At 45.6% G+C, this 14,273-nt stretch overlaps 1 protein-coding gene across 1 annotated transcript in view; it reads right to left on the reverse strand.

Annotated features, from left to right (window-relative positions):
* Positions 1-438: 438 nt before the first annotated feature.
* Positions 439-14,273, reverse strand: part of PLCD3 (phospholipase C delta 3) — a 31,711-nt gene continuing 17,876 nt past the window's right edge. Inside the window, exons 6-18 of the mRNA XM_056816981.1 lie at positions 10,659-10,887; positions 9,605-9,806; positions 9,054-9,177; positions 8,425-8,475; positions 7,955-8,107; positions 7,447-7,551; positions 5,706-5,858; positions 4,316-4,475; positions 3,461-3,577; positions 2,473-2,639; positions 1,771-1,906; positions 1,430-1,579; positions 439-1,173 (exon numbers count right to left, since the gene is read on the reverse strand). Of these exons, the coding sequence (XP_056672959.1) occupies positions 1,085-1,173; positions 1,430-1,579; positions 1,771-1,906; positions 2,473-2,639; positions 3,461-3,577; positions 4,316-4,475; positions 5,706-5,858; positions 7,447-7,551; positions 7,955-8,107; positions 8,425-8,475; positions 9,054-9,177; positions 9,605-9,806; positions 10,659-10,887 (1,836 nt within the window). The 3' untranslated portion in view covers positions 439-1,084. The remainder of the gene's footprint in view (positions 1,174-1,429; positions 1,580-1,770; positions 1,907-2,472; positions 2,640-3,460; positions 3,578-4,315; positions 4,476-5,705; positions 5,859-7,446; positions 7,552-7,954; positions 8,108-8,424; positions 8,476-9,053; positions 9,178-9,604; positions 9,807-10,658; positions 10,888-14,273) is intronic.

Below are 14,273 nucleotides of genomic sequence, written 5' to 3' on the forward strand. Positions count from 1 at the left end.
AAACACCCATTCCCTTCCAGACTCGTCTTAATCACCAACTCCTACAAGAGATCTTTCCTGATTTCCTCTGGTTGTTAGCATTTCCTTAGAAATAGGTCTTTTTTATTTTTGTGGTGTCAGAATTATGCAGAACTATGCAGATTGCTGCATATTGTGTCCTAAGAGATAGACCACTAATCAGCTTTCTCTTCTAGCTTCTCTCATCCTTCCAGCCAGTGGGATCTTCTCTCTAGCTCAGTATGTCTGCCTCTCTCTTCGGCATCCACTTACAGTAAAATCATTAGATCCTTGAGGGCAAGACTTTGTCTTGATATCCCTTTTAATAAATGTGGTGCCTATGAAGAGTTGATGCTTAATGTCTGTTGGAATGAATTTTGGCAGGGGACAGTCATTCTACCCCTCATGGCATGAGTGTAGTGACAAGGAATGAGAATGAGATAGAAGTGTTAAAATAAACTCTTTATTCTCTATAAGATTATTCTGTAATATTGCTGGCCCCTGAGGACTCCTCAGGAAAACCAAAAACTGCTTCAGTCTCCACTGTTTCCTGGCCTCTACTTTTCCTAAAGGAGAATGGAATGTAGATCCTTGCCAAGAACAGGAGAGCCCATAGGGTCAAAGTGGGTGTTGATGTTCTAAGGTTGTTAAAGATCCTGGCACCAAGAGAGTGAAGAGGAAACATGGGCTTTAGCCCCAAGGTCAGCAAAATATCCAAGAGGGCCAAAACTCAGGCCAGATCAGCTCCTTCTCAGAGAGAGACCACCCATTTCCCAGATCACAGCAGAACTCCGGGCATCTAGTCTATGATCAAAGCCCAGCGGGGACAAGCTCATAATGGGATGAGCCCCAAGGACACAGGTATCCACCCTCATATCCACAGATCTGAGAAGGACCCAAAACTGCAGAGGAGGAAGAAGTTCCAAGCATCCTGGGTTTTGGAGGGAATGATGGCAATTCCACAGGCTCTCCTAGAGAAGGATGGACAAAGCATCCTCTTCCCCAAAACCATGCCTCTGGGTTCCAAGCAGGAAGGCAGGTTCTGGGCATAAACTGGCAATGAGGGAATCCTGCTCCTATTCCTCCCTCACTGGTTTTTAATCTGAATGTGGACAAAGAGTGTGGCTGGGGAGAGAGAAGCCCCATCCTTAGAGAATAGGTGGATGTGTCGGTACCCTGTGGGAGAAACCAAGCATTAGTGTCTATGCCACCCTGTCCCAACTTGTTAGGAGGACTGATGACAGCAAGTATATTGGGAAAGGGACACCAGGTGATTTGGGGAGGGCAGGGATAGTCCTTGACCACACTTAGGCCTGTAACTCTTATTTCTCCCCTATGTTCCTTCCTCTCCATCTCATCATTTCCATGTCACCACCCTGACAGCCCTCTCTTTCCTGGTCTTCTCATTCCCTCTCTGACTCATTGTACTCACCTTGCTTTAGGCTGTATAAGGGCAGGGTGAATTGGCCCACGAAGTCATTGAAGGAGGTAGCGTCATAGTCTTCCACTACAAATCGAACCAAGGCCAGCTCTGGGGCCCCAAGGGTGAACTTCAGAGTCTGCCCCCAATAAGGATTAAAACCTGTAGACCGAGCACAGGGTCTCTCAGCCTACCCCTCTACTACCAAAACGGACTGTCTGCAAGAATCTGTCCCGTTCTTCCCTTCCAGGAGCACAAACCCACACTTTCCTTTTCCTTTCACTTTTAAATTCATGCCCTAAATTGCTGGCCCTTGATTCCATGGTACATCCAAACCCATCATCCACACACACCATTGTTGAGCACATAGTCAGTCTCTTTCTGGGCACAGTCCCTGGGTACCCCATAGATCTCCACTCGAACCAGTGGGTCCACAATCGAATTTGGCTTCTCTCTGTTCAATTTGGGCAATTGCTGAGCTGTCAGCACCTGATGAGAGGGAAAAGGAAGAGCAGAATTAGGGAGGGGCCCACACCAGCCCCTTCCACCCATAGTTGCTAAAATTCACAGCTAATCCCAGCCACCCCCAAGGAAAGCCTTATTAAGAGACCTGCTCAAGCTCTCACTGGCATTGGTCAGTGAGATACACCAATCTCCTTTTTTCCAGAGCTACTGCTTTGTTTCCACTTCACACTGGAAAGCACTCCTGCCCCTAGTTGGCCATGTCTCACCTTTTCCTCCTCCCAGGCCTTTGCAAAGACTCCTTAACTCCTGTTCCTCTCCTTCCCCCCCACCCCCCATTTCTCCTTATTCATCTTCCACATTTCTTAGCCTCTAGGAAACATTCCATTCTTCACTATCCCAGCTCTGAATATCCACAGCTACCTTCTGCTGAAGAGTCTGTGCCTGCTCTGTAGGGGTGACTCTCTTTCCCACCCTCATCCATAGCCATTCTCACCACCACCACCACAGCCACCAAGACAATAAGCTTGTCCAGTAGAGCAACCCCTTGTATCCCCTTCCTCCTGGCACAAGGTTTTCTCTGTGGTGCTGACCTTGATGATGAGGGTGGTCTGGGGGGCCCCAGGGTGTTCAGGGTCAAAGGTTGTGTCTCTGTGCCTCAGAAAATCAGGTTTCAGGACATAGCCGCATTTCCCATTCACCAGGAAGCGGCCATTATTCAGGTCCATCTCATACCCAGGAGTCTGAAAGTTCAAGGCCACTGTGGGAGAAATGGGTCAGGGCAGAGGGAGCCTCAGATGGTGAGGGCTAAGGGTCTAGATCTGCCTTCACCTCGTCTGGCTTTGGTTTGTTTTAGTTTTGATTTTTGTCCATCCCTGATATCTATTCGCATAGCATGGGCTCAAAATAAATGCTTGTTTATCAAGCTGAAGCCATACATAGATCCTTGGTAGGCTAGAGTGTGGATCAGTCGTCTTTGTCCTGCTGCTTGCTCACTTGCCCTGGGCCTAGGCACATGCAGGATGCTTGCTACTCGGGCCTCCTACAGCTTCCTCCTTGTTCCATCCCCCTTTCTCAGGATCTCCTTACAAGGCTCAAACCTCAGAAGCACCAACAGGTGATACTCTCCATCCCACCCAAAGCACCATTACTGCCCTTAGTGGAGTCAGTGACAGAAGGGACAAGCAGAGTGAGGCTGGGGAGAAGAGAGTTCCAGTTTAGATGAAAGGGGCAGTAGTGTAGATGCAAAGTACAGCAAGCATGGGCCTGGGAGTCGAGCCTGGATCCTAACTAGTGCCATTTATTAGTGCCATTCAGTCCAGGCCCCCAGCTGTATCAGATTATGCCTTCAGGGATCATGTTGTACCGCACCCCTAGCCTTTAATCCCTTGTGCCTCTTTTGGTACCTCCTATACCAACCCCATATTTCCCTGGTACCAGGCTTTCCTGTTGGCACACTGGTGGCAATCATCCTTCCCACAGACTGTCCCCCTACTCAGATGGTTATCCTTCCAGTGCCCATTTCCCCTTCCCTACCATGCACTTAGGATGTCCATGTATCCCCCATCCCCCATAGCTTACCCAGCTGGCAGCCCCCATTCCACATCTCCTGGGGGTTATAATTGGCAGAGGTCATCCTGAGCCCCAAAGGGTAGACTCTACACAGCTGGTAAGTGTTACATCGGATAAAGTTGTTTCCTGGGCAGGGGGAGATGGTCAAGCCTGGGTCCCAACTCCCCCACTCTTACCCCCCCCCTCCACTCATCACTACATCAGGTAGCACCCCCCACCTAGGAACAATGGGTATGGCAGAAGCCTGGCCTGGGCCTTGGTGTACAGGGGTATGGGGAAAACTCATAGCTAGCTCAGAAATCACTCATTCTTTTCTCAACCTGAACTAGAAAGGTTGTCCCAGGTACCCCTTTGGAGGTCTCTCCTAATGGTTTCCTCTTCTATCCTACCTATTCTTCAAATCCCAAACACACCAGCTGGCATGATCTCTCCTTCTATTAGAGGGTTTTCAGTATTTTGCCTGTATAACCCTTTCACACATATTTTTTTGATATCAAAGTCCATGAGGGCAGTGCCTACATCTTAGACTTCTTCGAGACACTGAGTGCCTAGCGGGTCAAGTGCTCCATAAATACTTGGTTCCTGTCTCTAATTTCCTGGTTCTACCCTCTCTCTAAACCCCGAGTGTCATCACTGAAAATAAAATCCTCTCTCTCTCTCTCTCTCTCTCTCTCTCTCTCTCTCTCTCTCTCTCTCTCTGTCCCTCTGTCCCTCTCCCCCCCTCTCTCTACCCCTCCCTGAGCCCACACCCTTGGTCTCCACAACCCCCTTTGGGTCCCCTAAGAGGGCTCCCTAATCAGGCCAGCCCCAACATTCTCCCCCTTTCTCTTTTCCAGTAGTCTTCCCCACAACTTGGATTCCTACCAGCTTCTTTGACAAACTTCCTGGCTTTTCGTTCATTGAGAGAAGTGACCTGACAAGGTTGGGCTTGTATCCCAGGCAGATTCGGGGCATTTAAATGGGAGGCACGGCAGTAAATAACCAGGTCCGAGAGCCCAGAGGAGATCTGGAGATTTGTCTTGGTCTGTTAGGAAGAAATAATCCCATCCCCAGGCTTAGACCACAAATTCTAGGACTGGGCCAGCCATTTCTCAACCTAACCCTCAACCATCCAGACCCCTACCTGGACTGTTCCTCTCTGCCACCTCCCCCCCCATCCCAAGTCAGATGTCCTATATGTTGAACAGTTCAAGGATATCATCTCATAAATGGGGAGGAGGAGGAGGAGGAGGAGGAGGAGGGGAATTCTGAAGCCATGAGATGAGGAGAATAGGGAAAACCTGAACCCCAAGGTGTTCAAAGAAAGGGAAAGATCCATAGGCACAAACATCTTTACAGCAGCTTTGTGGTGGAAAAACCAAAAAAATCCAAAAATTAAGGGATGACTGAACAAATTGTATGTAAATGGAATACTATTAAACTGTAAGTTTGGAAGGATGGCTTCAGAGAAACGTGGGAAGATTTGCATGAACCACTGCAGAGGCAAGTGAGGAGACAGGAATAATTTCTGTAAGAGCTCTATAATTAAGACAAACAGCTTTGAAAGACTTAAGAACTCTGATCTACTCGATCACCAAATGGTGATTTGCAGAGGAAGGATAATGAAACAGGCTCTTGGCAGAGAGGTGGTCCACTCAAAATGAGGCATATTTTTTGGACGTATAGGAATTTTTTTTTTTGCTTTAACTAGGCATATTTGTTTAAAAGAATTTTGTTTATTTCTTTTCACTTTCTCATGGAGAGAAGGGAAAGGATAATAGATTTTTTTTTTAAATCCTTACTATCTTAGAATCAATACCTCACTCCCCCTAACATAAGATTCTTACCACTTTGAATCCTCTCTGATACAGGACATTCTATCTTTTTTTTTTTAACCCTTAGCATCTTAACATACTACCTATTTTTTCTAAGGCAGAAGAGTAGTAAGGGCTAGGTAATGGAGGTTAAGTGACTTGCTTAGGATCGTATAGGACCTCCTGCCTCTAAACCTAGTTTTCAAACCACTGAGCCTAGCTTCCCTGATAATAAATTTATCATTGGGGAAAAAACAATTTAGATAAAACTTAAATGGAAAAAAAAATTTTAAAGACTAGGGAAGGCCCTTGGCTGGGGAAGTATCATGCTCTTTATTCAGACAAAACACTAGCTCCCTCCATCACCCCTTCCATTTTTCCTTTCCTTTGGACTCTGAATTCCCATGTAAGCCAAGCAAATCTATGTGACCCCCTCTTCTGGACCTTAGCCCCCAGCTCACCTGTTTTCTATGGTCTCCAGACCCTGCCTCTCTCTCCTCCTCCGATTCTTTATCTTGTTCCTCCTTTCCTTCCTTCTTTTCCTCTACATAGGGTAGGAAAGACCCTTCCAACTTCTGAGTAGACGACTTCCTTCTCTCTGTGATGTTCAACAGCTGAAGTTGGGGGAAACCAAAGGAGAAGTGTTTTGAGGCTTCCTCCTTAGCTTTTTTTTGTGCCATGAACCCTTTTTTTTGCAGGCTTGCAAAGCCTATGGAACTATGCTCAGAATGTTTTTAAATGTGTAAAATAACATAATACAAATGAAACTAATTTTATTGAAATAGTTAATAAAAAATGTTTTCAAGTTCATGGACCCCAAGTTAAGAACCTCTGGCTGTCCCAAATTCGATCCCACTATAGCCCAAGACAACAACATCTACCCGGCCCCCATAGGAAAACTGTCTTTTGTATATTTTGGGGATGACCTCTCTGTCCCTTCCATTTGTTCTGAAGTTTTGAGCTCATGATGAGAACATTATCTGGTACTCCTTGTTTTTACTGGGAGGGAGGTTGTTAGAAGCTTATGTAGGTTGCCACCAATAGCACTATGTTATCAGAAGGCTGATCAAAATTAAGCCAATGATCTTCCAATGAGTTCAATTTAGAGCACCTGAATTCCAGACCTGCACAGTAATATTCTAAGATGTGTGGTGTGTTGTCATTTTTCAGTTGTCTGACTCTTCAGTGCCTCGTTTGGAATTTTCTTGGCAAAGATACCAAAGTGGTTTACCATTTCCTTCTCCAAGCTCATTTGGTAGATAAGGTAGCCCAGGGTCACACAGCTAGTAAGTGTCTGAGACCAGATTTGAACTCGGGTCTACCTAACTCCAGGCTCAGCACTCTGTCCACTGTGAGACTAAGTTGCTTTTATTCTTATAAGATTCAATTATCTTTTCAGTGCTGGGACTCAGTGAACTTCAGGAGAAGGTCTTAGGCCAAGGTAGGTCTAGATAGAATAGATTAGAAAGCACAACTAGTCAAGAAGTAAGTTTTCTGGGAGCAGTGAGATGGCTCAGTGAGTTGAGTCAGGCCTAGAGAGGGGAGGTACTGGGTTCAAATGTGATCTCAGACACTTCCCACCTAGGTGACCCTGGGCAAGTCACCTGAACTCTGCTTGCCTCAGTTTCCTATCTACAAAGTGAGCTGGAGAAGGAAATGGCAAACCACTCCAGTATCTTTGCCAAGAAAATCCCAAATGGGGTTACAGAGTCAGATACAACGTAAGCAACAAGCTCAACAATTTCCTCCATCAGACCCCAGTAAGGCAAGGGGTTATCTTTTGTGACCCTCAGAGGTGCCAGGTGTAATTCCTTGGACTTTTCTGATGTTTTGACATAATTATGAACATTATATCACCTTTTTTGTATTTCCTTTTCCCTTTTTAACCCTCTGTCTTAATATGAGTGTCAAGGGCTAGGCAATCAGGATTAAGTAACTTGCCCAGGGTCACAGAGCTAGGAAGTATGCCATTTCCTTCTCCTCTTTATTATACATACAAGGAAACTGGTTAAATCGCCCAGGATCACACTGCTAGGAAGTGTCTGAGGCCAGGGTTGAACTCAGGAAGATGAATCTTCTTGACTGCAGGCCTGGCACTCCATGCGCTATGGCACATTTAGCTGCACATTGTAGGGGCTCAACAAATGTTTCTTTCATGCCCTTTCTCTCTGTGGTTTTTTGACCTTGAGGACACCCCCAAACCTTAAGTTCATCTTCTTTGTCTTCATCAGGCAGATCAGACCGAGGCTCTTCTTTCTGATGGACGATTTGTTTCTTGCCCTTTATGAGAACCTTGCCCTTCAGCTGCTGTGGAGGTCAAGAGACAAGTGTCAACCCTTATTCCCTCCCCTTCCCTCTCCTCTCCTCTCCTTTCCCCAGCTTGTTACCCCAGTACAGATAGCTAAGATCCCTCTAAGAACTCCCAGACCTCTTGGCCCCCTTGCTCAGGATAGACTTCTGTTTCAGTGATCTCCTCTGCCAAGACCTTGAATCTTGAAGTCTTTCAACCAAGTTCTCTCCCCCAACTTGAGATGCTCAGTTTTATCATCTAGAGTTCTAACCCTATTAAATCCTCCCCAAACCCAAATGTGGTGGGGTATTTGTCTTCACACAGGAAGCTAACCCTCGCCCCAGACTGTCTGCCTCTTCCCCTCCTCCTACGCCCCCCCCCCCTTCCCACTGCTCCTTCCCAGTTTTGTTGGGGCATCACCTCTGGAGAGGGCAGCTCTTTGGGAATTTTCCCATCCAGGGTTTCTGTCACCAGCATGTTCCCCAAGATGGTCCGCAGGTAGTGAGCCATGGTGGATTGTTGCTGTAACCCACAGTGATTCTCCAGGGATAAGATGACTGGGTACGGGGACAGCTGATAGAGGAGAGCAGGGAAGTAACCAGGATCAGGGTTCTGTTTCTCCCCCAGGCTAGGTCCCAGCCACTCAGGGGAAATCTGGGCAATCCAGACAGACTAGGAAGCTGATGACACTTACTGTCTGTGTAACCTCTCCCAATCTGTGTTTTCTGATTTGTAAAAATAGGATTGTTTGGAATTTAAACCTCCACAACCTCACCTCTCCCAAAGATGCTAGTTTCTTAACATATTTCTCCCATTGTTAAGACTGTAATATAGGTGTAATGGAAAGAATGCTGGAAGACATGAGTTTGAATCTTGCTTCAGACACTTACTAGCTGTATGACCCTGAGCAAGTCAGTCAACCTCTGTCTCAGTTTCTTCATCTGTAAAATGAAGGAGTTGAATTTGTTGGCCTCTAAGATTCCTTTAAGCTTTAGTTTTGGGAACTAGATAGGTCTGCTTACTGTTCCTCACATACAAGCCTACATCCTAGACTCCATGTCTTTACATTGGCAAGGACTATTTTCCTTATTTCTTTATTGCCCCAGCACTTAGCACAGTGCTGGCATATAATAGGGGCCTAATAAAAAGCATGTTGATTGATCCTAATTCAGTGAACCAAACAGCAGGTCCCTCTGAACTCTGCCCCAATTCCTAAACTGAATGGGAGCTTGGCATATAGGGACATTGATCACAGCAGTCATGGCACAGATGGGACCCAGGGGGAGGGTCTCCCAATGATGGCTGTCATGGGGCCAGGACAGGGTGGAAGGAGATGGGCTGAGAGCCCATAAAGAAAGGAGAAAGGAGAAAGGAAGTTGATAGTGAGTCACTTTTGAAAACTTGAGGGAAGGTTAAGGATAAGGAAGGGCACAATCAGGATTAGGATGGAGTGGATATCTCATCACACAAGAATCTGGGGCTAAGGACTGGGGTGAGACAGGGCAGGGCAGGGGCTCACCGAGAAGGCATGGTCCCGCACGACTTGGATGACATCCCGAAAGAGGATCTTAGAGGTGAATGTGTGCCCATGATAAACCACAGGTTCTCCATCTGCGCCCTCCCAGCAGTCCAGTTCCACACACCTGCAACCCTGGGCAAACGCCCTAATGAGGATCATGGAAGAAGAGAGAGCCCAGCTCAGATCAGGGCAAGGAGGGATCTAAGAGTTGGATTCCCTCAATTTTCCGATTAGGAAACTGAGATCCAGAGGAGCTAAATAGCTCACCCAAAGATATACAGCTCATAAATGGTCATATTTGAACCCAGGTCCTCTCCAAATCCTGCATTCTTTCTACTATACCACAAAGTAGGAGTAAAACAGAGGGCCAAGGGGCCTGAGATGCGAGCTAGAGAACTAAAGATCCCATGTTCCTGGGATAGTTGACCCCGAACAGCTGTGGCTCCCCCACATTATACCTATGCACATCTTGTTTTCTCTTGGTCTTGATTTTGCCCAAGGAAGGGTCCCCTGGGGCCTAGGTCTTAGATCCTCAGGCCCATCTGTCCTACCTGATGTAGGCCTCTGTGCTGCTGGCACCACCGATTTGGGACTGGGTCAGGTAAGTATTATGGGAAGAGGAGATAAAGTAATGGGAGAGGGGCTGATTCATGTCTTGGTATACATCTTTGTGAGCTGGGTCCAGAACAGCACCCTCAGGCGACAGCAAGTACATCATGAAACCATCCAGCATCATCAGGTCATGCTGTTTAGCTACCGGTAGGAGAGCAGAGGGATAGGGGAGTCAGCTCTGATTGGACGGTAGCCAGGAAGTAACTAACCTCCCCATACCTGGCCCCTCTGAGCCCTTCTAACACTTCCCTTTTCCTTTTGAAATATGTCTCAATAGATTCTGCTCCAGCCTCTTACCTTTACTCTCTGTGTCTACCTGCCTCAAATGTGTTTCTTGTAAACAACATGTAGGATTCTGGTTTTTAATCCACTCTGCTATCTGCTGTTTTATGGATGAGTTCATCCCATTTATATTCATAATTATGATTACCATCTGTGTATTCCCCTCCTTCTTGATTTCTTCTTTTAATCCTGTCCTTTCTCCTTTCACTGTTTGTCCACACCAGTGTTTTGTTTTTAACCACTTCCCCCATTCCCCCTCCCTTGTATTACTCCCTTCCCCACCATTATCCTTCTTATTCCCCTCCTACTTCTCCATAGGGTCTTTTAATCACTTCCCCCCTAACCTCTCCCTCCCTTATATTACTCCCCTCCTCACCACTCCTTTACTTATTTCCCTTCTACTTCTCTATAGGGCAAGAGAGGATTCTATACCCTATTCCTTTTGGAATATGATAGCCTGATAGCCCTTCCTAAAGAAATCCCTGTAACCCAGCCTCCTTCACATCCTCCTCTCCTTCCTCCAAACCCTCTTAAAATTGCCTCAGGTTTTCTGTGACCTTTTACCCCCATTTTTACCCTTAACTCTAGCCCCTTCCCCTACTAATCCCAAACTTCATTTCTTTTCCCCCCAGCTCTCTCTTCTCTGTGCTTCTCCCCCAAGTCTGTCCCACCAGCCCTTGCCCTGCCCTGCATCTTTTCCCACATCTACACCTTTATCATTGAGCTCATAGGTATGGATCAGGTGCTGAGCCTGGGCCATGGTGGCTTCTTCCTCCCCTTGGTCATGGAGGAACTCCAGCAGCTCAGCGGCACTCAGGACCCTGTCTTCCCCAGAGTATCGGTAGAAGATTTCCTCCAGCTCAGGCCGTTTCAGTAGTCTCCGTAGGAACTCCTCAATTTCAGCATCCTCAAGCCGCTCATTCTTAGAGCTGTCACACTCCTGAGGACACCAAGACATCTCACGGGTGGGGATGGGGCTCTCTGCCCCATTCCCTTCCTACCAGATGCCTTGAGTCCAACATGACAGGAATAACTCCGATAACGATGAGGCCTGTACTAGCTGGCTGATGGGGTCACTCTAGGGACGATGCTTTGTACAGTATCACTAGAAGATAACAGCAGCCCTATTTTTCTAATACTTCCAAGGTGACAAAGTGATTTACCCACAAGACTGCAAATATGAACTGTCCTCATTTTGCAGACAGAGGAACTGAGGCCCCGCGCAGTAAAAAGTGGCTTGCCCAGGTTTACACAACCAGTAAGCATCAAAACTCATCCTCGATTCCAGGATGTCACTAGCTTTTCAATATTTCATTACATTTGATTGTAAACAAACTTTATTTATGTTTGTTAGCTGAGTTTTTGCTTATAATTTGTGAATCCTTGGAGGGGCTAAATCTACAAAGTCTGTCTAAATGTATAAATTGCTAAATGTTATGGAACATCACCATTTTCCACTTTTCATGTATCTTAATTCAATGGACTACGTTGCTTTCTCTGTGAAATTCCATGTCTTCCCTGATACTTTAATTCCATTGACTCTTTTATGGGTTGTTAAATACTCTCTGGATAATGTGAGAATAAAATTTGGGTCTCTGTATATTGTAATAAATTTGAGGTATTATTTTTAAAAAGTGATGTAAAGTGATGTCATGGGGTGGGGGTGGGGGGAGACACACAACTGGCTTTGTAGTCAGTAGAAAGTCTTGTCCTGCTACTTATGACCTAAGAAAAGGAAGGTACAATAGTGGATGGCTCTATGGCCTCCACCCGCCTGTGACACATTATGATCTCGTGACCATCCTTACTCCTGATCCTGATGTCATTATACATTATATCGGACCCTTCTCATGAGCACAGCCATGTCCATTACAAACTATTGTCAGAGGCAGCCGTCTCATTTATATCCTTCCAGGATGGAAGTAGGGCCAGCAGAGGATACTGAGACCTAGGCTCGTGACTTTCAGCTTGCCAAAGGTCACATAATAATAATTGCCTTTTTTTTTAAAGCACTTCAAAAGTCTGCAAAGTGCTTGATCCCTAGGGGGTATCCCAAAAATCTTAGCAACAACCCTGCGAGGTAGGTGCTATTATTTTTATCCCTGCCTTGCAGTTGAGGAAACATGAGTCACAGAGAGGTCATCGACTTTGTCCAGGGTCCCAGAGCTAGTAAGCATCCAAGGTTTGGGTGGGGGGCTGTGCAGTACCTTTCCTGAGTCCTGAGCCTCCTGACCTGTTTGCCTTCCATGGCTAGTGCTGGCAGACTGAAGGGAAGGGGGACAGGAACTGTCAGCCCCAGTCACCCCCCACTCCCCACCCCATGCCCCAGGCTAGCGACAGTTGAAGCAGGGCTGAATCAGAAGTTCCTCGGTTCCCCCTTCCACCCAGTTCTCGCTCTCTGTGAGCTTCTCAATGATCAGCGTTGTTATTACCACTTTCAAGTCTTCTGAGCTTTCATCTACACAATTTTTTATCTCATCTGGTCCTCACCACCATGAAGAAGGACTGTTAGAGGACAGCTAGACCTGAATTCAAATCACATAACCTATCTGCCTCCATTTTCCCATTTGTAAAATGACACTGAGATGGTATAGCGGACCCAGACCTGGGGTCATAAAGACCTGAGTTCAAACACTCAAACACCTACTAGCTGTGTGACCCTAGGCAAATCATTTAATTCTGTTTGCCCCAGTTTCCTTATCTGTCAATTGAGCTCAAAAAGGAAATGGTAAATCACTGCAGAATCTTTGCCAAAAGAAATACCCAAAAGAGATCACAAAGCGTGGATAAACCACAAATGGGGATAATAGTAGCCCTTACCTCCCACGGATGTTATAAAGATCAAATGATTTGTAAAATATGTGTAAAGAATCTTGAAGCACTAATATAAATGTGAGCTGTTATTTTAGATGGTACACTGGGAGAGTACCAGACCTAAAAAGCAGCAAGACCAGAGTTCAAATTTTATCAACTTGACCTGTGCAAGTCACCTAACCTCTGTCTTTTCCTCAATTTTCTCATCTGTAAAATGGGGATATAATAGTACCCACCTCCCTGAGTTGTTGTGAAGAGAAAGTGAGAGGATATTTGCAAAGCTTTTTACAAATCTTTTTAAATGCTCTATAAGGTCTAGCTAGTATTATTAATTATCATTTTACAAATGAAGAAACCAAGTGGATGGGGGAATGGGGACTGAAACCCAGATTTTTTTCTGACTCAATATCTAGTATTCTATCCACTATATGAGAATTCTTACTCTTTTTTTTGTTGTTGTTTGTTTTACATGATCTCACATGTAAAATCTGAGATTGCTTCCCATCTCAACTGGAACGGACGGTTATGAGAGAGGGAAGGAGGGAAAAAATTCAAGACTCAATATTCTTTGAAAAATGCTGGAAACTTTCTACATGTAATTGGGGGAAATAAAATAAAATTTAATACAAAAAAATATTTTTTGAGTTGTCAGGATCCCCTCTGATGAAGCCAGTGGCTCATCCCTTCTCAAAATAACATTGTTAAAGCCAATGGATTACAAAGGAAATACATTTTGTTGAAATACATATAGTTATTGAAATATTAAAAAAAAAACAAATGCACAGACCCCTTGAGTTATATGCCCTTCCACTATATCATGTCACAGACCCACATATAATATCTCCATGGTGTGTGTGGTGTGCACCTGTGTAAACTCGAATGGTAGAAATGCCTTGTGGGTGCTCACCAGCACTACAGGAATGGCCCCCTGTTAATGTATACCAAGGGATCTGGGCTGGTCTCTTCCCTCTCTACTCACTGACTTTGGGTTTGAGATCTTGGAGGAAGTGGGTGGAATGGGGGTGGGGGGACATGATCCCTCATGATCCCAGAGGGATGGATGATGGAAGGATAATTCTACCCACCTAACTTTTTTTTTAACCCTTGTCTTCTGTCTTAGAGTCAATACTAAGTATAGATTCTGAGCTAGAAGAAAGGGTAAGGACTGGGCAATAGGAGTCAAGTGACTTGCTCAAAGTCACACAGCTAGGAAATATTCAAAGTCAAATTTGAACCCAGGACCTGCTGTCTTTAGACCTGGCTCTCAATCCACTGAGCCACCTAGCTGCCCAACCTATTTCTTTTTGGACATGGCCAATGCAGGAATTTGTTTTGCTTGACTGTACATACTTGTATATGTTTTTCCCCCTTTTCCTTTTGTTTTTCAATGGGATATGAAAGATTTTTGTTTTTTAAATGCAGATGTATAAAGCGAAAGGAAAAAAAAAAAAGCTTGGACCTCCAAGCTCCCCAGCCTCCTCTGCTCTGTTGTAGGATAAAGGACCAGGCCCC

This window comes from Monodelphis domestica, chromosome 2, assembly GCF_027887165.1.
Source record: "Monodelphis domestica isolate mMonDom1 chromosome 2, mMonDom1.pri, whole genome shotgun sequence".
NCBI classification, from domain to species: Eukaryota; Metazoa; Chordata; class Mammalia; order Didelphimorphia; family Didelphidae; genus Monodelphis; species Monodelphis domestica.